The 22040-nt window shown below is 40.2% G+C and overlaps 1 protein-coding gene across 2 annotated transcripts in view; it reads left to right on the forward strand.

Moving 5' to 3' along the window:
• LOC114665051 (regulator of G-protein signaling 9-like) overlaps positions 1-18643 on the forward strand; it is a 200797-nt gene extending 182154 nt beyond the window's left edge. The window contains exons 18-19 of one of the 2 annotated variants that reach the window (XM_028819421.2): positions 9634-10115; positions 17589-18643. In XM_028819421.2, coding sequence (XP_028675254.2) covers positions 9634-10115; positions 17589-17742 — 636 coding nt within the window. In that variant the 3' untranslated portion in view covers positions 17743-18643. The remainder of the gene's footprint in view (positions 1-9633; positions 10116-17588) is intronic. The other variant, XM_028819422.2, reaches the window with a different exon arrangement.
• The last annotated feature ends 3397 nt before the right edge of the window (positions 18644-22040 follow it).

Here is a 22040-nt window from a genome sequence, read left to right on the forward strand (position 1 = left end):
AATGACAGTACCTCCCATTATTTTGCTAGGATCTCTGAGATCTTGCATTGTTCGGTCCAAGGCTTCATAAGCGCTTTTATGTGCCATGGTGCACTCATCCCAAACTATCATCTTTGAATGTTGCAAGACTTTTGCCTTTCCAGAGCCCTTGCGTATGTTGCAAATTGGATTTTCGTCGTGAGCGAGGCTTAATGGTAATTGCAATGCCGAATGCGCTGTACGGCCTCCATCTAATAATGTAGAAGCGATTCCCGATGACGTTACAGCCAGAGCTACGTCACCATTCGCTCTCTCGGCAAGAATCAGGTTTATTAAGAATGTTTTTCCTGTTCCTCTGTGGTCATACGCAATTTCCGTTTCAAAAGCTCATACGTAATTTCCGTTTCAAACACGAAAAGAATTTTATATATATAGATTAAATGTGTTTCTCTTCCTTATATTTTCATTCAGCGGCATGGGTAGTGTAGCACAATGCTTGTCTTTACGTGGTATAACGCTTCCTAGTTACGAAACAGTGAGGTAAAGTTTCACTCTTCCTTTGCATTCCTCCAAAGAGTAGAAAGGTTTGGCCGCTAAACCCTCTTGAGCTATTCAGGACAAGTTGATGCTCTCCCTCCATGCCAGATTTCGCCTTCTTGCCTTCCATGGGGCATGAGTGTTTTCCTCCCTGTTTTAGGTAAAGTCAAGTTCCATAGCCATAACCCTTCATTAATCCTTTTCGGTCACTTTAGCACTCTAGGACTCGACTAAATTAATAGAAGTGCGGACCCTGCTCAGAATGACCAGACCTGAGCTGCATTACCACACTACCCAGGCCTACATGAACAGTCACTTTGTCATTTTGATTTGTATAGTTTCTGTCACATATTGTGCCGTTTCAGTCTCTTGTATACCAACATCAGTTCAACTGTGGATTTTTGTTTTTCCTTTTTTTATCTGTGTATGTTTATGTCATTAAAATACAAAAATGGATGAAATGGAGAGAGGTGTGAGAAGAGCTAATATAACTGAGTTGTATTTGCATTCCTGATCCAGACTCTGCTTGGGTATTCTTAACCCTCTGAATGTGAGTATTCCAATCCGTTCGACTTTTAAAAATAGTTATTTAATTCCTGAACTTCTGAACACTGGATGGAGAGTTTTAAATGTCACAGACATTATAAGTTGAATGCTTAATACCATGTTCAAAAAAGCATACAATGCAGAATAAAGATGCACTACTTACTCCATTAGCTGTGTTGACAATTCAACAATAAGGGGAAGGGGCAAACAAGCCCAAAAAGACAAACCCAAATTGGCATTCTGGGGGTTAATTATAGCCAGCTGAGCTTTCAAATTCGAAGTGGATTGACTGCCCACACCTGCTGGTCGTGTGGGCGGCGAACAACAAAAGGCTGTTCACATACCTCTGATTATCATCTCTGTTGTCATCGTGTCCATGTAATAAAGCCTGTACTGTAAAGAGAGGTTTTCATCTTGTGTCTGTGTGCCATGTGTCCTCTTTGTTTACTGTACTGGAAGCCCTCCATATGTTAGCTCCTGTTTTCATTATGTGTGATGCTTCAACAATAGTAGCAGCAGACAAGCGCTGGAGGAGAGACAAGCTGCTCATCCTTCTGATAAATGGGATCAAAGGGAAGAGAAAGCATTGGCCATCACTTCTTTTTCTCGTGTTTTTGTGCTGAATGTCACATGCCACAATTCTTTGTTTTATCTTGATCTTTAACCTAGCTGTCGATATAGGCCTTGCCACGCTATCACAGTGCCTCACATCCCCTTTCACGACTGCATCAGTGTTTCTGTCTACCAAACTGAAGGCTGCAGTGCTGCCGTGTCTAAGTTCAATAATGCAGCTGACAACAGGGGATGCAATTGAGGTGCTTCTTCTTTATTCGATTGCCTCATAGTACACACACATCTGTGTACAGCAGCCTAATAGAGCACGTTACCCACACAAAACATTTGTAGATAATAGTTGCTTCATATATTTTTATTTATTTAATATTATTATTATTATTATATTTCTCTATTATAAAAGAAAATCTTGAGATGAGATGAGACTATTGCCAAGAGATTGTTTCAAGTACCACCCTCCTTTCAACCAACGCCCACGGTCCTCTCATTCGTGTGAATGCTTTTGTCAGACACAGTTCCTTCGCTCTCTGTTCTTATAAATTTTTACGTTTTCTTCACTTTAAGTTCCCAATAAAAGAAGACTTATTATGTCCAAATCTTATTGAAGAATTTCATCCCGAAGGGTTATCAACAGAAGAAATGAGTACACGGGCAATCCTATCACAGAGAAACGATGAATTCAAATCGGTTACATGGCAAATTGGTATAATGCGTATCAATAGACTATGCTGAAACAGTTGGTGGTGATTGTGCAGAAGATGAAAACATCCACTTGCAATATCCAGTAGAATATCTGTAACTGTTAACACCATCCTGTCTTCCACCGGCCGAATTACTGCTGAAAGAAGGATGTATCGTAATGTTATTGTATAATTTATGTATGAGTGATGGGCCATGCAATAGGACAATAGGACAAGATTAGTTGTATTAAAAATTGTTTGAACAATTCTGACATGTAAAATTTTAACAGGCGATAAGAAAGCTAATGTGGTACATCTTCCGCAGATAACATTAGACACCAAAAGATATCTTGATATGCCATTCGTATTAAAACATTTACAGTTTTCCATTAGAATAGCTTTTGCTATGACAATTAACAAATCACAGGGACAAACATTCGAAAAAGTTGGTTTATTTATTAGAGAGAAAGAAACGATATTCACTCACGGGCAGTTATGCATTGTGTTGTCACAATGTAAGTCCAAACACGGAAACAAAATTCATTGCAATATTAACGAAAAGTTAATTCCAAATATTGTTTTTACTGAGGTTTTACAGTAAAACTGTAAGTTTAAAAAGTATTTGCGTGTTAATTTCAAAGCCAAACAGAAGGAAAATGTATAACGCAACGAATCCCTCTTTCAATTTATTACATTTTACTATTTTTTACTATGGTTAATTACTCGCTTTAATGTAAAATAGTTAGGTCTATTATGCATATGTAACAATTCTCATGAAAATAACAATCTGTTTAAATTGTACATCCGCTTCCCCATACGCGAGCAGCAGAGCTGCAAAGTGGCTACCAGGGGTTGGCAAGCAAGGCGAGCAGGGGGCAGAGCCCCCTAGTTTTATATATTATAATAATAAGTATTATTATTGTATCATTTATTAATGCATCATAAATTATAAAGTGTTAAATAAAAGGTAAGAAAACCCAGAATGATGCTCACCCACACACTCACCTGCACATATTTAAAAATGAAGATCTCCTGAGATTGTTGTAAGCAAAAAGGACAGGGAAGTGAAAACGTGAGCCAAGAATCATAGTCGAGGATAGGCAGGGAACGATGGAAACACATCATGCTGCCAAAAACAAAACACTAAACCTGAAACTAAATTCAATCTGAGTCAAAAAACCTAGCGGTAAGGCTTACTTGGATTTGAAGTACTGGGTATTGTACCGTGTTAGCCATTATGAATGTAGAGAAAAGTCAAGCAAAATGACCCCTTTTATTGGCTAACTAAAAAGATTACAATATGCAAGCTTTCGAGGCAACTCGGGCCCCTTTTTCAGGCAAGATGTAATACAGAAACTGGAGTTCCCTGTGTTTATATACACACTAGGACAAGAAACAATATTGGTAAATCTTTAAGTGAGAAATCTTAAGAAGAAGATATCGCTGTCCATGTGTGCCAGTTTCTTCCACCGGGTCTTCAATTCCATGTAGCAGCGGTACATTTCGGTGTCTTGTATAACTATCTCTAAGAATTACAAAGAACTGATAGCGTATCAATCCACCCATAGATAGTGAGTACAGGGAACGGCACCATATTTATAGTGTTCTCTTCCTGTAATGTCACAAAGGAAACCAAAATGATCATGTGATGCTACTCAGAGCGTCACACATAAAATAAGGATAAAGTGTAAAAAAATAAAAAATTAAACTTTGTTGAAATGAGTTAAGTGCAATAATGACTTCAAATTAGTAATCCAGTTTTAAAAAAATATAAAACAAAAATGCATGTGTAAAACATGTTAATTAACAAATTTGGAGTAAAAGGATATACTCTGTTAAAAACTCTTTCAGGGTGGGTGTTGACTTATATCAACAAATAGAGTCGAGGCCGATGTTGACATTCAGGAGTAAAGGGTGGTAATCAGCTGTAAACATCGACAAAGCCACTCGTTTTGTTAGCAGTATGCTGCTTGTGGTAGGTGTTATACTGGTGCCGATGTTTCAGGTGTCTGTTGCTTCATAACTGTGACTGCTCTCGTTGTTGTTGGCACTGCTGCCACTGGCAGCTGATGGGGGCCTGCTGCACAAAGACAGCTGTTCAACCATCAGAGGCCATCGTTATCTGCTGACCGCAACATCGATCATAGTATGCAACAACAGATACTGAGGCCCACCTACAGTGATGAGTCTGCCTCCTACATTTGAAAATGTAAATTGAATCATTTAGAAATATAAAGAAAAAGTGATGACACTCGATTGAAAGTCACTCAACAGAGCCGAGTGTGTTAAGGTCTGAAGGATGAGGTTTAATGGAGAGCATGAGATGGGTAACCTATTAAAGTATTTTACTCCTCTCTTATAAGCAGCAAATAGCAAAATAACATCGGGGAAATAACATGGCCGTGGTATGTGTCAGTGAGGCCATATGATACATATGGTACATTTGACATTTAATGATACACAATCTGCCCCCAGTACTGGTCCAGCGCTTCACTCCAAGTGCAGAAATGAATTCAACAGAGTCAACTGCACTCGGTAATACCTACAGCGTCACTCGTGGGTTTTAATAAAATGCATTGCAGTTTTCATTCCAACAGAGGGCATATACAGTTGACAGTATAACCTAAAAAGGATATTTTAAATAGAAAAAATAGGTAGGAAATATAAAAACATACTGATAGAGGAAGTACTAATCCCATTGGAGCTTGTCAAACTAAAGGAATTGTGGGGGTCTCAATGTCAGGAACACAAGGGCAATCATCTACAACAGCTATTAAAAATATTGAATTATTTAAGCAATTATTTCTTGCTCCCATTCTACCACATTAATGAGGTCAGACCTCTAGAATGGTTTAATGGACTCGAAAAAGATTACTGCCTCTGTTTTTCTTGTTTATTTCATATATTTTCTTCAATGTAAGTTTTTCTTTATTAAGTTATAGTGTTAGTTTTTTGTTAATGTTAGTGTAAATGCTAGCAATGTGTCATTGGTTGGAATGAAAACTACACTGCATCTTATTAGTACAAGCATTACAAAGTGCTCTCCAACGAACATTTCATGACACACATTAAAGCTGAATACGCTGAACAAAGTGTAACAGGGTGAAATTACATTTCAATGTAATTTATTTTGTCACAAGGAAAACTCATCAATACTGGAATAAGTGACAGTATTTCTATTTAATAAACAAGGTGGCTTTGCCTTTGCCAACGTGACAGCCACTTCGTGTCTCTGCCACTCGCGTATGTGGATTTCACTTTCACCAAACAACAAATCTTTAATTCTCGCGGATATGCCTCTTCATTGGGAAGAAACACTACTTTTCCCTGATGGCAACACGAATTTGACGATCTACAAGTCTCCGACTTAAAATTTAAATCCGAACAATATATTTGATCTGTTTCACTGTTCCATTATTTCACCGAGTAATAATTTCTTTTGTTTGCATGTTCTCCCCGTGTCTGCGTGGGTTTCCTCCCACAGTCCAAAGACATGCAGGTTAGGTGGATTGGCGATTCTAAATTGGCCCTAGTGTGTGCTTGGTGTGTGGGTGTGTTTGTGTGTGTCCTGCGGTGGGTTGGCACCCTGCCCGGGATTGGTTCCTGCCTTGTGCCCTGTGTTGGCTGGGATTGGCTCCAGCAGACCCCCATGACCCTGTGTTCGGATTCAGTGGGTTGGAAAATGGATGGATGGATGGATAATTTCTTTTTGTGTGCGCTAATGCGATCTTTACTATAATTTTTTTGAGACTTTCGAATTTTAGTACTTTCATTATCTCTAACCTGCTCTGCATGTGTATTGCACCATCGTTTTCGAATTCTTTACGATGTTCTACTTCATTGTCATCTACTCTTTGTCTTTTATTTCCAGTGCTGGGCATGGTTAAATCTCTTGGCACAAAGTCTCCTCTCATGGGTATCTCTCTGAAGAAGTCACGTCTCGGCCCAGGCTAAAAAGTCATCCCAGGATTTTTTTATTATAATAGACAGACGGGCTGATTTGCTGACAAAAGTCAGACTTCATAATAGAGCATCTTTAAGTTTGCTGATGAATGCACATTTAACGTAAGACGCTCAGCAGTCTACTGATTTACAGAAGTGAGAGTTGCCATCTAAATGCACAGTGCAAGTATACCACCTGAAAGATGTCACTGCGTGACAGGATTATGTGATGGGCCCTGGCAGCTATGGTAAACTTTTCAAGTGTTTGCAGTCGGAGTCATGGGAAAAACCCTCTGATCCACGGCAGGCACACTGGTTAAAGGATCTGGGCTGGTAACTCGAAGGTTGCTGGTTCAAGTTCTGGCAGAGAGAGAAGAAATGCTACTCCATTGGGCCCTTGAGCAAAGCCCTTAACCTGCAATGACTCCATTGATGCTGTACAAATACCTGACCCTGCTCTCTGATACCAAAACTCTGTGTGTCCCTGGAAAGTAAGTTGGGGTATGGGAAAAATGACAAATTCCTAATACAAGAAATTGGATATGGTGAATAAAGGATTATAAATCACTAAAAAACTGTGACCAAGAGAAGAAACAGAAGAATGACATGTAAGTGTCCCAAAGAAAGCCATTTGAGTACCGAGTTCTAACATACAGCATCCACCTATACTAAATCCGGGCCCGTATTTATCAAGCTTCTCAGTATTATTCCTAGGAATTGCAGTAAAATGTCACAGTAAGATAAAAATTTGTACTCCTTCAGAATAGGACATGAAAAGTATTTCAGAAGCACCTTAGTCCCAGTCCCAGCAAAGAGTTCATGTCTGAGAATGAATGACGTTTCAATTGTACAGCACCTCCTGCAACTTGACCATTATGATGATGTTTTGCTGGTTTTCTGATGCTAGCTTTAAGATTTCACCAAAAAGATAATAATAATAATAATAATAATAATAATAATAATTAAGGAACAAGAAAGAAAAGGGAAACATAATAAGGAAGAATATTGTTATAAGCTGCACGTAACTGTTGCCTCTTTGGAACATTTTAAATAGTGTTGATTGGTGAAATTTGTCAAAGAGTTTTTCACAGTGGATTTGCTGTGCTTTCCGGTAACTTTATTCGCAGAATATTTTCCTGTGGCCAGTTTAGGCAAACATTTTTTTTCCAAGCGCCCCATGATGCTTTGTAAGGCCAGTGTGACATTATGAAGCTGTAGCAGCCATAAGAAAAACTTTTGTGCATGCTTACTGTAAGATCGCTGGTGACGTGGCCGTAGTTGGGTTGCAAGAAATCAGCTACTGACATTCACACTTCTTCCTTCCCCATTGACTTCAGTGCAGTTCGTGGAGATTGGAGAAGTTTGTGAACATTTCTGTGATTTTGCCAGACTCGTGGGGAAGTAAATTCAACTGGGTTTGGTCATCACTAATCATGAATAATATTGTAATGAACACAGAGATGGAAAGACCGACACACACACACCAGATGAGAGTAAATCCCAATAACAGACATATATATTTACAAATGAATGCTTTAGAGATTGTTCTTGCCTTGCACCCTGTGCTAGCTACCTCTCGATTCTGCTCATGATAAAGTGGGTTTAGAAAATGGTTGGATGGATAGATGGATGGATGGGTGATCCACAGCTATACTTTCAGATTAATCATCTTCCTGCTTTTATGCCATAAGAAAACTCCTTAAGGTAAGACATTTACTGAAACTAGCCACAGCTACTCTTACGCTGCTTCAGAAGTCACATTCACTCTTCAGTATCCTGATTGTCTTCCACTGTAGTGTGGTTTGCCTCTCTCTGCGATTTCTCCCTTATTGTCTGTGAGACTCTATTGCCACCATTTTTTTCCAGCCGGCTTATCTTCATGGTAATACGCTGGCTACTCCAGTGCAGTTTGCATCCATGACCGCCTGGATGCTGATCCTCTGATATCACTTGCTACTCACTGTGTGCTCATCCACATTTGGAGCATTGATCTTTATGTGTCTGCTGATTTGCATGAATGCAGATTATTTTAACATTACCTCAAATGGAGTGCTGGGTAAATATAACTCTGTGTTACTACCTCATGTGTCGTAAAGGCATTTACAGTTTGATGCAAAATTTGAGAAGTACTTGTTGTGACTTACCCAGACCATCGATATTGCAAACCTGCATTTTACACATAACTTTACATGTTCATTTCAGCTGAAAATCCTTGGCTTATCCGCATAGATGGAGCACTCATGTATTGTACAACTTTTGTTTTGACTGTTATTCCATCTCTTTCAGATCGATATCTTTTTACATGTTCCTTGTTTTGTAACATTTCTAACACATTTGGGATGTGCGTGCCTGAACGACATCTTTATGAGCTCTCTTAAGTCCTGGTGAAATTAGGAGTTGCTTCCTAACTTGAACTTGATAAAATGCGTTTACTCCTACGCCTAAGAGTAGGACCAAAATTGAGAATTTTGAGCCACTTAGGACCATTTCCTACATTGAGACGTTTGATAAATACAGGTCCTGATCCATTTTATATATCTAGACAAAAACTATCACTTGCCTTTGTTCCCATGATGTCAATGTTTTGCCTGCATAGAAAAAATATTATCTAACACATATCCTTCAGCAGTCTGTTTTTTATTCTCTTTCTGCTTATTCCACATTAAGTATGTAACCAATCTGTCACAAGCTACAGTCACTCTCTTCAAGAACATACGTATAGTAGGTGACAAGCCAGAGAAGGCACTTCAGTCTATCAAGCCCACTTGTTTTGCTAATAGTTAAGCTGTCCCAATATCTCATCCAGGTCCTTCGTAAAGGCTGTCAAGGTTTCTGCTTCCACCACGTCTCATTAGTTTGTTCCTGATACCCAGGATTCTGAGTAAAGACGTGCTCCTTGGCTTCAATCCTAAATGCACTTCTCCTTAATTTCCAAAGCACATAATAAAGCCTGTTTTGTACATGCATGGCGGGTACATAGGAGTAATGTGGACAGTCCAGGTTTCCATTCAAGAGAGCTGAGCCTCTCCTTCGCTTTCTACTCCTTTTCTCTGGAAAAAGAAACCCCAAGGAGTTCTGCATGAATGTTCCTAATTCTGTTACTGCTAAGCACAAACGCCGGTGAGGACAAATTAGCTAGTTTTCTGTTGGTTTTGCAATCATGTTGATGTAAGTGCAATATTATTTTTTTTACTTATGTATTTTTTCTTTCTCAATGAAGCTTCAATCTTGTTATGAATTTACTAATTATTAAAAAAAAAGTATTTAGACCTAAAGTGTCATATCAAAATCTACCTCTTCCCTGACCCTAGAATGTCCGCCTTCCATTTCCTCCACTGTAACCTGACGCAGTGCCCTTTCCTTTTCCCTTTTCCAGCTGTGTAAATACACGGCCCCTGTCTCCCACCTGGCTGTGTACACTGGCATCTGTGAACCCACCTCTCCGACCAGCCCCACCCTCTGTGAATTTCCTCCCTCTTCCCCAGGCCTTGTGACACTTCCCAACAGTGCTGCCTGCCCATCGCCGATCAGCGTGGCCATCGAGAGTACCCCATCCTCCAAAAGGAAACTAGAAGCTAGTAACAGCGTGGCCTCAACTCACATCCCGTCCATTGCAGAGGCCACAGAGGTGTCAGTCAGCTCCAACTCCAGCACGACTGCGGTTGAGGAGGCCCGGCAGCCCTTGCAGAAATCACGGATGGCTCTCTCGTTCAGCCGCTTCCTGAAACGTGGCTGCTCCAACTCACCTGTCTTTGCCACCCTATCACCCAAGTGCCCTTCTGTCAACAGCAGCAGAGTTCAGCCTTTGGATGGCGACCAACAACAGGTTACACAGACCAAATCAAAGAAGATAACCAAGTAAGTCTAAATTTCTCATTTTTGTGTGTTCTGAAATTTTCAAGCAAAACTAGAAACATAAAAATTAGCTAAATGATCAAAGTGTAAACAAATGAAATGAGTAGATGTAAGCACATAAAGAAAAAGGCATATAACGTTAAATCACTGAAAAGCGAAAATCTCTACAATGCATGCTTTACTGTTGGGAGGTTCATATAATGGCAGAGGTGACCCTTGGGCTCAGTCCTGACCCTTTATATTTGAATTTGTTTCTTAGTCGGTCATTAATAATGGTCTACTTCTATATATACACGTAAAAGACCATTGCACCATTAAAACCTACTCTAAACTACTTCAGTTTCTCCACCTCTATTAAAACATTAGAACACTCTAGACGAGATCAGGACATTCAGCCCAACAAAGCTCGCCAATCCTGTCCACTCATTTCTTCCAAAAAAAACCCATCAAGTCGAGTTTTGAAAGTCCCTAAAGTCTTACTGTCTACCACATTACTTGGTAGCTTATTCTAAGTGTCCATCGTTCTTTCTGTAAAGAAAAACTTCCTAATATTTGTGCGAAATTTACCCTTAACAAGTTTCCAACTGTGTCCCCGTGTTCGTGATGAGAACAGGCCATTCAGCCAAACAAAGCTAGACGTTCTCATCCATTTAATTCTTCTTAAATAATGTCAAGTCAAGTTTTGAAGGCCCCTAAAGTCCTACTGTCCTGCACACTACTTGGTAGCATATGTGCTTATGGTTCTCTGTGTAAAGAAAAACTTCCTAATATTTGTGCAAAATTTACCCTTAACAAGTTTCAGTTTTGTATTTTAAATAACAGTCTTGATCCACTGTAATAATTCCTTTCATAATTTTAAACACTTCATTCATGTCCCCTCTTAAACTTCTTTTGTGTAAACTGAAAAGGCTCAGCTCTTTTAATCTTTCTTCATAATTCATCCCCTGTAGCCCTGGAATCAGCCTAGTCGCTCTTCTCTGGACCTTTTCTAGTGCTGCTATGTCCTTTTTGTAGCCCGGAGACGAAAACTGCACACAGTACCCCAGATGAGGCCTCACCAGTGCATTATAAAGGTTGAGCAGAACCTCCTTGGACTTGTACTCCACACATTGTGCTATATAACCTAACCTTCTGTTTGCCTTCTTAATGGCTTCTGAACACTGCCTGGATGTCGATAACTTAGAGTCCACTAAGACTCCTAAATCCCTCTTATAAGGTGTATTCTCGATTTTCTGACTGCCCATTGAGTATTCAAACCTAACATTTTTACTTCCTATGTGTAATACTTTACATTTACTGACATTAAATTTCATCTGCCACAAATCTGCCCAAGGCTGTATGCTGTCCAAGTCCTTCTGAAATGATATAATGGTTTCCAAATTATCTGTTAATCCACCTATCTTGATATCATCTGCAAACTTAACCAGCTTGTTACTTATATTTCTATCTAAATCATTTATATATATTAAAAATAGCAGCGGCTCTAGTTGTGGAACACTACAATTCTGATGAGGTTCCTCTCACCATCACCCTCTGCTTCCTGTGTCTGAGCCAATTCTGCACCCATCTATAAACATCACCCTGAACTCCCACTTTTAGATTGAGGCTCAGCTTCTCATGTGGCACCTTATCAATGCTTTCTGAAAGTCCAGATAAATAATATCATATGTTCCACTTTGATCATACCCTTTTGTTGCCTCCTCATAGAATTCCAGCATGTTAGTAAAACACAATCTCCCTCTTCTGAACCCATGCTGACTGTTCACAATAACTCCTGTCCTTGCCAGGTGTTGCTCAATCTTATCCTTAATAATTCCTTCCATTAATTTTCCACTGTGATGCATGTTATTGCAGGCCAGTAAGTTGCCAAGTTCAAAATTTGTTAAGTTTCTCCCTCCCAAGTTTTCTGAAATTTCCTAACATTTCTGTTGCGGCCTGCAGGAGATACTCCAGTTCCCCAAACCCAACACAGACAGAGGTAGACACAAGTTCTGAAGCACATCATGCACTTGTATTTATAGGGGGAAACACTTTTGAAGTGTTTTCCATGCACCACAACATAAACACAAAAATTCCAAAATAATAAACAAATAATAAAACAAACAGCACTTGTCTTCTCTTCTCCTTTCCTCTCCATCTCTTTGTCTTCCACCTGTACTCCTTTCGACAAGTGTTGTCCTCTCCCTTCTGATTCTGGCTCCTGGAACAATGGCATCTGGCTTCTTTTATCCAATACCTGGGAGTACTTCCGGTGGCCCATTAGAGTGGACTGGAAGCACTTCCAGATGAGGTGGAAGCCCAAACAAGTAGGGCTTTAGAATTACTGCAGCACCCCCTGGTGACACCCATGGAATCCAACAGGGCTGTGCCAAACTCCAACTCACATGAAGCCCTGTGGGAATCCAAGGCAATGCTGCACCCCAGGGAGAATGCCACCTAGCATTCCAGGGGCAGTAATACCCTGTGCCTATTTTCTCTCCTGGTTCTGCCAGTTAAGTGTCCTGGCCATCTTTCCACGCTGTGTTTTCATCACATTTGAGATGGAGCAAATTCAATGGGGTTTTGCTCATCACTAGTTACCAGTACATTCTGCAGTCATTTTGGGATCTTTCTGTCCTAAATCACACTTTCTTCTTTCTTTCAGTCTAAACTTCACTGAAAAGAGTAATGTAGGGGTGTGCATTTATTACTTCACTAGTGAAACCTGGAGTGTGGGAAAGAAAATTAAGAGTGTTAAAGATGATGGTGGAAAATGAAATACACAAGCAAATGAGACTTCAATGGATCTAACCCTTCTGGCCACCTGCAACTCTCTCATCAAAATGTTGGGCATAACTGTAACGCGAGTGAAACTAGCAAGAAAATTTTTCTTAGTCAGAGGGCAAAGGGTCAGAACCAAAAGATCACGAAATCAACAATCAGAATGGAAAGAAAAGGCAGAAAATTGATGTCGAAAGATAGCAAGTGAAGGATCAGCACCAATAGGCTACAGAGAATTCGAAGTTTAGAATAACTACGATTCACAAAAGGGTTTTGTATCTGAAAACTCGGATGAGGAAGTGACCACAAGGATGATATTTGAACCCATTTGTATTGCAATCACGAGGTCAAGAACTTTGAGGAGCCACCCCTAACAATGCATGTACTGACCTAACGATGGAATTAACAAATAGCACCATCTTTAAACAACCAAAATGGTGGAGATGGCAGTGCAAAATATTACACAACTAAAGGAATTGAGCACTGGTTCAAAAGATTAGCCTTAGAATTAGATTTCTTGTCTTTAAAGAAAAAAAACAAAATGCGTGTAGCAGAGTACCTTTAAATACCCATAACATATTTAAACCAACAAAATTCATGACAATAACTATTATGAGTGATTAAAAGAAAGCCAAAAGAGGCACAACGTTTGATTACTTTGGTATATATAACAGTATTCAATGCATTCAAAGCAAACATCTTTGCTTTCTAATGGTTTTGGCCTCTTTCGACTCTTTCTGTTTTATTATGCTGCTTATGAATCTTATTTTTCTTCTGTCAACACCATTTTGTGTTCTCTTTGTTGAACAGTTCTTGCCATTTTGTACTTGTCTCTGCACAGCCACGGCCATGTTGTTTATAGTCACTCTGCCCATTGCTGGTCACATGACAAGGTGAGGTGTTATGCTGATTTAAGATGGCAGTGCACTGTAATCAACGTCCAAGCATTGAGATCCCTCTTCCTTAGTTTCACTATCATTTTTCTTGGAGCAGAGGAATCTAAAAGACAACAGCTAGAAAATGTCAGCGTTGGGGATTTGTTGATTTTTGACTTCACCTTTTTTTTTTTTGGCTTTGACAACTGGTTCTGACTGCTTTTCTTGGTTCTCTAACTCCTGCTGGCCATATTCGACACCTTCAATCTCCTGGTTATTTCTTCTGGGCATCTTCCATACTAATTTGAACCTACTAAGAAAACACATCTTAATACATAATTCGCCAGTCTCTTCACTCACTCACATCCGTCCGAAGCTGAATGCGCAGTCGCCTTCTGTGCAGCTGCCCGAAAAACCTTACGAGACCGACATCGCGGCAGGCGGCGATTTACGGCCGCGAAAATTCAAAGAGAAAGGCGACTTCGATTAAAGCTCTAGAGGCCTGAAAGGCGATTTCGACTACGGCTCAAGGCCTAATTATGCATTCATTCAATACACCTATATTAGGTTTGTGGTGCTTATACTTATTATATATACTATTCCACTCGTGCCCGTTTCATCTTACGTTGTCGAAACGGGCTCTTTGTCTAGTCTAGAGATATTTCTACCAGCATTCATGAACCTTGCTTTGGTTTCACCTTCAGGCCTTAAGATCACAGTCTGAGCTTGTGTCTGCAAGCTTTTTCTTGCATGGTGTCATTTTGCACCTTCCCTTTATGGGTCAGTCCTGATACTTACTCCACGCTTCTTTTGTTCTCTTATCTGCACAATTGACTTTGGTGGAGGTAGTGAGTATGGTGTTTGTGGAAATTGTTTACAGGCGACTAAACCTGTCTATCTTATCAGCTTGGAGGACAAGCAAAACCAAGGAACTGGTGGTGGATTTTAGGAGACCCAGGCCCCTCATGGACCCCGTGATCATCAGAGGTGACTGTGTGCAGAGGGTGCAGACCTATAAATACCTGGGAGTGCAGCTGGACGATAAATTGGACTGGACTGCCAATACTGATTCTCCGTGCAAGAAAGGACAGAGCCGCCTGTACTTCCTTAGAAGACTGGCATCCTTCAACATCTGCAGTAAGATGCTGCAGATGTTCTATCAGATGGTTGTGGCGAGTGCCCTCTTCTACGCAGTGGTGTGCTGGGGAGGCAGCATTAAGAAGAAGGATGCCTCACGCCTGGACAAACTGGTGAGGAAGGCAGGCTCTATTGTTGGCATAGAGCTGGACGGTTTGACATCCGTAGCAGAGCAACGGGCACTCAGCAGGCTCCTATCAATTATGGAGAATCCACTACATCCATTAAACAGTGTCATCTCCAGACAGAGGAGCAGTTTCAGCGACAGACTGCTGTCACTGTCCTGCTCCACTGACAGACTGAGAAGATCATTCCTCCCCCAAACTATGCGACTCTTCAATTCCACCAGAGGGGGTAAACGTTGAACATTATTCAAGTTATTGTCTGTTTTTTACCTGCATTATTTATTACTCTTTAATTTAATATTTTTTGCTGCTGGAGTATGTGAATTTCCCCCTGGGATTAATAAAGTATCTATCTATCTATCTATCTATCTATCTATCTATCTATCTATCTATCTATCTATCTATCTATTAGCAGTAGACCATATCAAAGTGTCTCTTAGTGTGGTGGACAGGTTATAGGATGGCATAATGAAAATACTCCAGCCATTCATGGATGTTGGTAAAGTGGACCAAATGGCAGAAAAATTACGACACGTATTCCCAGAGAGAGTATGCTCAGATGATCTGTCCTTTTTCTTCAAAGGATCGTTTTACACACTCATAGAGTTCCCTGTAGTGATGGTGTCTTGTGTAATAAACTACTGGATGTTTGTGATACTATTGAGACAAATAGATGTCCAGATGGTTATGTCTGTTTGGTGTGGGAAATGTCAGTGTTATTCTTGCATCTACAGGGTGAGTTGAAAGTCTGGTACCATCCAAATATTATTAAGACACCTAATGCTGGATTGATCTCTAAATATCATTTCACATTCAACAAATCTGTGAGATATGCATACCACCATCTTGAACAAGGCCAATCATTTCAAATGGAAAGTTGTCATGTGATCATTCTAATATGTTTTTAAAATTTCAAAAGAAATTCCAAATTGAAATCCATCTTTAAATTTCTGTATTAGTTATGAAGATTGACCCATCCCACTGCAGACATCAAACCACTATGAGAGTGACACAGGCATAAACTGTTGAAGGTGATGTCAATTTAGCTACCAATCAGTTTGAACATGTGAAAGATCTTCTGGTTGGACCCTTACCCAGGCTTCAATGGTGGGTCCCTTCAAATTGTCATGATTTGATTTCTCAAAGGCCACCAATGTTGATTTCCGTCGTTAGGAGTGCTTCCAGTGTTGCTAGGGGTGTGGCCTCGGAGGTCGTGACCCATGCATACAGAAGTCTTATCTGATAAGTGGACTGGCTTATACATTATTAGGTCAAAATAAAGGTATACAGATAATATTACAAATAAAGACAATCAACAAAATAGTTATCATACAAGTGTGACCACAAGGGGGCACCAGTGACCCCCAAACCCAAGGCGCAGTAATATACCACGTTATTACAATAAAATAAAGGATTTTTATTCTCACAAGGCACTTCTTCTTTCCAATAACCAGCCACAATAACAATACACAATCACAAATCACATAATTCTTCCTCCTTCTCTACCTCTGCTGACTACATAATGTAAGCTTTTATGCCTGACCCGGGAATGCTTCTGGTGTCGTCATGCATTCCTAGAAGCACTTCCGGGCCATAAAGAAAAGTAGGGAGGTTTCCCCCCCCCAATCACAGTAAACTCTATTGGTATGTAAGGACCCTGACAGGGCTGCATTTCCAGACTCCATATCCCAAGCATCCCTGCCGGTGTCCCGACTGGGTTCCCATATGAAGACCACCACTACCTGGTCTATGGGGGAATGGAACAGCTCCCGATTATTGGCTTCTGTTAGTCTGTCTGTTAAATGAAACCGGCCTGGGCACAGTTATTTCTCCTTCCCGCTGGCCAAATTGTTCTGCTCTGGCCTCCCATCAGAGTAATGAATCCTCCTCTCTCCTGGCCGGGATGCCCATTCTCCTCTTATGCCAGCTATTGCCAATTTTTTGTTTCTCTCCTCAACAACTAATCACAGCTTTCTGTTTATTTGCATTTTACATTATACTGTATACCAAAGTGTTCACTTCCCGGGTCCTCCCTGCATGGTGTTTGCATGTTCTCCCTGTGTCTGCGTGGGTTTCCTCCCACAGTCCAAAGACATGCAGGTTAGGCGATTCTAAATTGTCCCTAGTGTGTGTGTGTGTGTGCCCCGCAGTGGGCTGGTGCCCTGCCCGGGATTTGTTTCCTGCCTTGTGCCCTGTGTTGGCTGGGATTGGCTCCACCAGACCCCCGTGACCCTGTAGTCAGGATATAGCGGGTTGGATAATGGATGGATGGATGGATGTATACCAAAGTTTTGGGATTTTCCCACTGAATTTTCAAGGATTGTTGTCAATGGTGCATGCATATCCTTGCATTTTCCACCAGATGTGTGGAGGAATAAACAACACAGCATAATGACATCTACTCTGAAAAAGATATCACTGCTGCATAATTTAAAGAAAAGGCACTTCACAATTCCTTTGAAAGGCATTGTAAATTATTTTGCATATTCTTCATTAAAGCAAATGTTGTGGAGCTGATGATAAATTAAGATATAATTGATATTTGTCTGCCAATAATGTCTTTTTGTAATTGGTCGTAGCTTCTTTCAGATAAAGGTGGACATCCCGTCTGAATGTCGGATCTACCCAATTGACTCTGAGGATGAGGAAGAAGATGGTCCAAATGTGGCAAAGAGCACAGAGAAAGAAGTCATCTGCCCCTGGGAGAACCTTGCAGAAGGAAAGGCTGGCTAAAGCAGATGGAGAACACGGCGTCCAAGTACTGGAGAACACTGGAGTTGGTCCTCTGAGCCAGTCCTGCCTTCCCTGGTCTAAATTTACATTCCAATAAACCAAAAAAGGTCTACAGAATCACCGCTACTCCCTTGAACTCTTAGGATTACTTGTACTGCAATCTGTACTGCCTCATAAATTACAAAAAAGCAGAATAGTACAGCAAGGGAGAAAGACTTCCAGTGTCTACTATTACTTGTTAGTTTTTATGTAAGTTTACTGACTGTGTATAAGAAATCTCGACATCTGCTCTTCAAATGTCTACCAAAGGTGACTGCCATCTCTTGTGCCAAACACGACTAACTAACTAAATGTTTACTTCAAAAGTTGCAGAAGAAAAACAAACTGGAGAAAAAAAAAAAAAAATTGGACGTTTGCTTATCTTTTCTGATTTTGAGCATTTGCAATTGACACTTTTGTAATGATTGTATCTACCAAATGTTAATTTTTTTATTTCTTGAAAATGGTTTATTCTTGTGAATAGATACTGTACAATAGTTGGTATTGTTTATACATTCTTATTTTTTATACCGTTGTTTGCATTAGTATGGCAAGTAATTGCAGGTTATATGCTTCACTTAGTTTTCTCGTAGGGGTGGGGGGATAAAACCAGCCCCCATTTTGACTGTCTGAATGTAAATGTGAACTGACGGAAGTGTCATAGTAGACTGCACCATAATGGACACGTACACACAATGTGTTTTATGTGAGGTGTCGACTCCTGACCTTTAGAAGGTAATTTTAATATCCCAGTTTGTGCAAGTGCCTACATACAGTATGTGTAATATGTAAAGACTTTACTGTGGAAATTCTTTTCATTAAGCATTTGGGGCAGCTGATTAAATAGATTCATATATTATAATCTGAGTGTTGTGGAGATTCTATAAAAATCACCAGATCACATCTTTCTCCATCTTTTTCAGGTTTGATCAGAGTGGTGGGCTCAGACAATACATACAGTGCCCTCCATAATATTTGGAACAAATAGACACATTTGTCCCTGATTTCCCCCTCTGCTTCATAGTTAAATATCACAGATCAAACAATTCAGATGAGATTAAAGTACACATTGCAGACTTCATTTAAAAGGAGTTGCATACAGTTTCAGTCACACATTGTAGAAATGACACTTTTTCTATGCAGTCCCCCCCTTTCAGGACACCATAATGTTTGGGACAATTGGCGTCACAGGTGTTTGTGATTCCTCAGCTTTATTTCAGCTTCTACCCTTTGGAGTCTGCAGTTGCCATAGATAGATAGATAGATAGATAGATAGATAGATAGATAGATAGATAGATAGATAGATAGATAGATAGATAGATAGATAGATAGACTTTATTAATCCCAAGGGGAAATTCACATAATGTTCAACATGAGGACAAGAGCTGTGCCAATGAAAGTCAAAGAAGCCATTAGGAGGATGAAAACCACTGGAGACATCGGTATAACCCTAGGATGACCAAAATCAACAGTCTGGAATGTCATTAAGAAGAAAGAATGCAATGGTGAGCTCAGTAATCACAAAGGTAGACCAAGGAAGACCCCCACTGCTGATGGCAGAAGAATCCTCACTACAGTAAAGAAAAAGCCACAACACCAGTCTGACTGATTAGAAACCCTCTTCTGGAGGTAGATGTGGACGTGTCAGAGACGACTATCCGCTGAAGACTTCTTGAACAGAAATACAAGGCCACACTGCAAGACACAAACCATTAGTTAGCCACAAAAACAGATTACAGTTTGCGAAAAAGGACGTCAAGGAGCCTGCAGAATTATTGAAAAGATCTTGTGGACAGACGAGATAAAGATGAACCTGTATCAGAGTGATGACAAGAGCACAGTGTGCAGAAAAAAGGAAAGGGCCAAAATCCAAAGCAGACCACCTCATCCGTTAAACATGGTGCTGGGGGTGTTATGGCTGTCACAGGGCCTGGCACACTTATATTCATTGATGATGGAGCTGCAACACGATGAGTTCTGAGGTGTAGAGAAACATCTGATCTGCTGAAGTTCCAGTAAATGCCTCCAAACTCATCGGACGGCACTTCATCCTACAACAAGATAATGATCCAAATATACCGCTAAGGCAGCACAGGAGTTTGTCAAAGCTAAAAAATGGAAAATTATTAAATGGCCAAGCCAGTCACATGATTTAAATTCAGTTGAGTAGGCCATTCATATGCTGAAGAGGAAATTTAAGTGGATAAGCCCCTAAAACAAGCAGGAGCTGAAGATGGCTGCATTAGAGACTTGGCAGAGCATCACCAGAGAAGACCCTCAGCACCTGGTGATGTCTATGAATCGCAGACTTCACGCAATCATTGCATGCAAGGGATATACAGTATGACCTACGATAAGTCCTAAATACGACGGCTTTAATAGATCTGCCACTGGAATGTCACAAACATTATGGTGCCCTGAAACGGGGGAACCACGTAGAAAAAGCTCTGTAAGTTCTACATGCTGTGACTGAAATGTATGCAAAAGTCTGTGATATGCACTTTAATCATGCCTAAATTGTTTGATCTGTAATTTTTAACTATGAAGCAAAGGGGTAAATCAAGGAAAAGTGTGTCTTTGTCCCAAATATTATGGAGGACACTGTAAATGACCAAATAACACTTCGTCCTGTCCGACACTGCACTGGTCAGACTATTAGTTTCCGATAGTTCTAATCTAAACCAAAGCAAAGATATAAAATCAAAACTGTCACTAACAAAGCAATATTGATTTTGTCATGCTTGAGTTTCCAAGTTGCACAAAAGACAGGCAGTTGAGTACTGGGCAAAGTGAATTTTATAGTGGGACTAGCAAGACCAGTTTTAAGACTTTATTTAGTAAAGAAGATTTCATTCAAACAGTCGGCAAGAGTGGCAACTTCCTAGCTGCTGTTCTGCTCCAGCTACTTCCTTCACTTTATAAGAACTCATTCTTCAGGTGGGTTCAGTCACACACAAACACTGGGTGGAGTAGACTTATCCAGAGAAGGTAGAAAGAGAAGCCAAAAGGTTAGCTGAGTGCTCAGCTTTAAATATTCTAAGTATTGTGCAATAAACACATTACATGTTACTGTAGGCAAGTTAAGAGTTTTAAGATTGGTCTAACTGCAGCCTGCAATACCTATGACGTAGATCAGGTAATGCCAACAACGTCAGTCATGAAACGCTCGAGTCAGATAACCATCACACAACCCTAATCTTAAACACAGTATAACAGGGCCCTAATCTTAACTGTAGTGTAATACGATGGGCGCTTTGTTGACTGACTGAGGGTGTTTCGTCATGCTGGGGTGTTACGTGATTAAGCTCATAGGTACTGCGATTCACAATTACACTGTTGGGGAGCGTCAGCATACAACTGCTGGTGGCGGATAGGATGACCGTCTAACTGGCTGTCTCCGTATAGCTGCCGCTGCCAGAGGAGACAAAGAGGCGACAACAGCGGTCACAATTTTAAAACATGATGTTGGGTAAAGCAAGAAATAAAAAACTTCCAATAGGAGGTAAATTTCAAGCAACAGTGTTGACCTTTGGTTGAAAGAAAATCTAGCAAAAATGGATGAAAGTATAGAGAAAAAAATGAGCAAATTTGAGAATAAAATCTGGAAGAAATAAAGCTCCCGTTCACAACGTGCATCAAGGACATGGAAAAAATGATATCTGCTGCTAATAACTGCTGAAGCAACTGAATGTAATGTGCTTTGTAATAAGCTTGTGGTGTCTAAAGGTAGCTAGAGGAGGAGAAACGTCAGGATTGAAGGACTACCCGAAGAAATCGAGTGCTGCAAACCAGTGAAATCTGTAGCAGAATTTCTTTCTAAAATATTGAGGGAGGACTCTAAAGCTGACCCTGAGATTGCTTAACGCCTGCATGGATCCAATCCTTCAAAGTCTACAAGTTTAACATAAACTATGGGATAAAGAAAACTGGATATTCCACTTCTGACAGAAGGAGAAGAGAATATTTAAAAACAGCCAAAGCAGTACATTGCCAGATTTCATCAAACAGTGCCCACTTAAAAGCTGAAATCAAATATACTCTTCTGTTTCCGGTTAAAGTCACGATTGACAGTCAATCCTGCATCTTCACCTCCCCTGAGGAAGTGGAATAGCAGCTGAAAAGATGGATTCCAACAATTTTTAAAACATGAAATGAGTATACTAAATGCAGGAGTGTATGTGTAAATGTGTATGTGGAATACAATGAAGCACCCCAGCAAAGTGAGAGGGCCTGGATAAGCATTTGTATTTGCAACTTAC

The sequence above is a fragment of the Erpetoichthys calabaricus genome, chromosome 14, assembly GCF_900747795.2.
Source record: "Erpetoichthys calabaricus chromosome 14, fErpCal1.3, whole genome shotgun sequence".
In the NCBI taxonomy this organism is placed as follows: domain Eukaryota; kingdom Metazoa; phylum Chordata; class Cladistia; order Polypteriformes; family Polypteridae; genus Erpetoichthys; species Erpetoichthys calabaricus.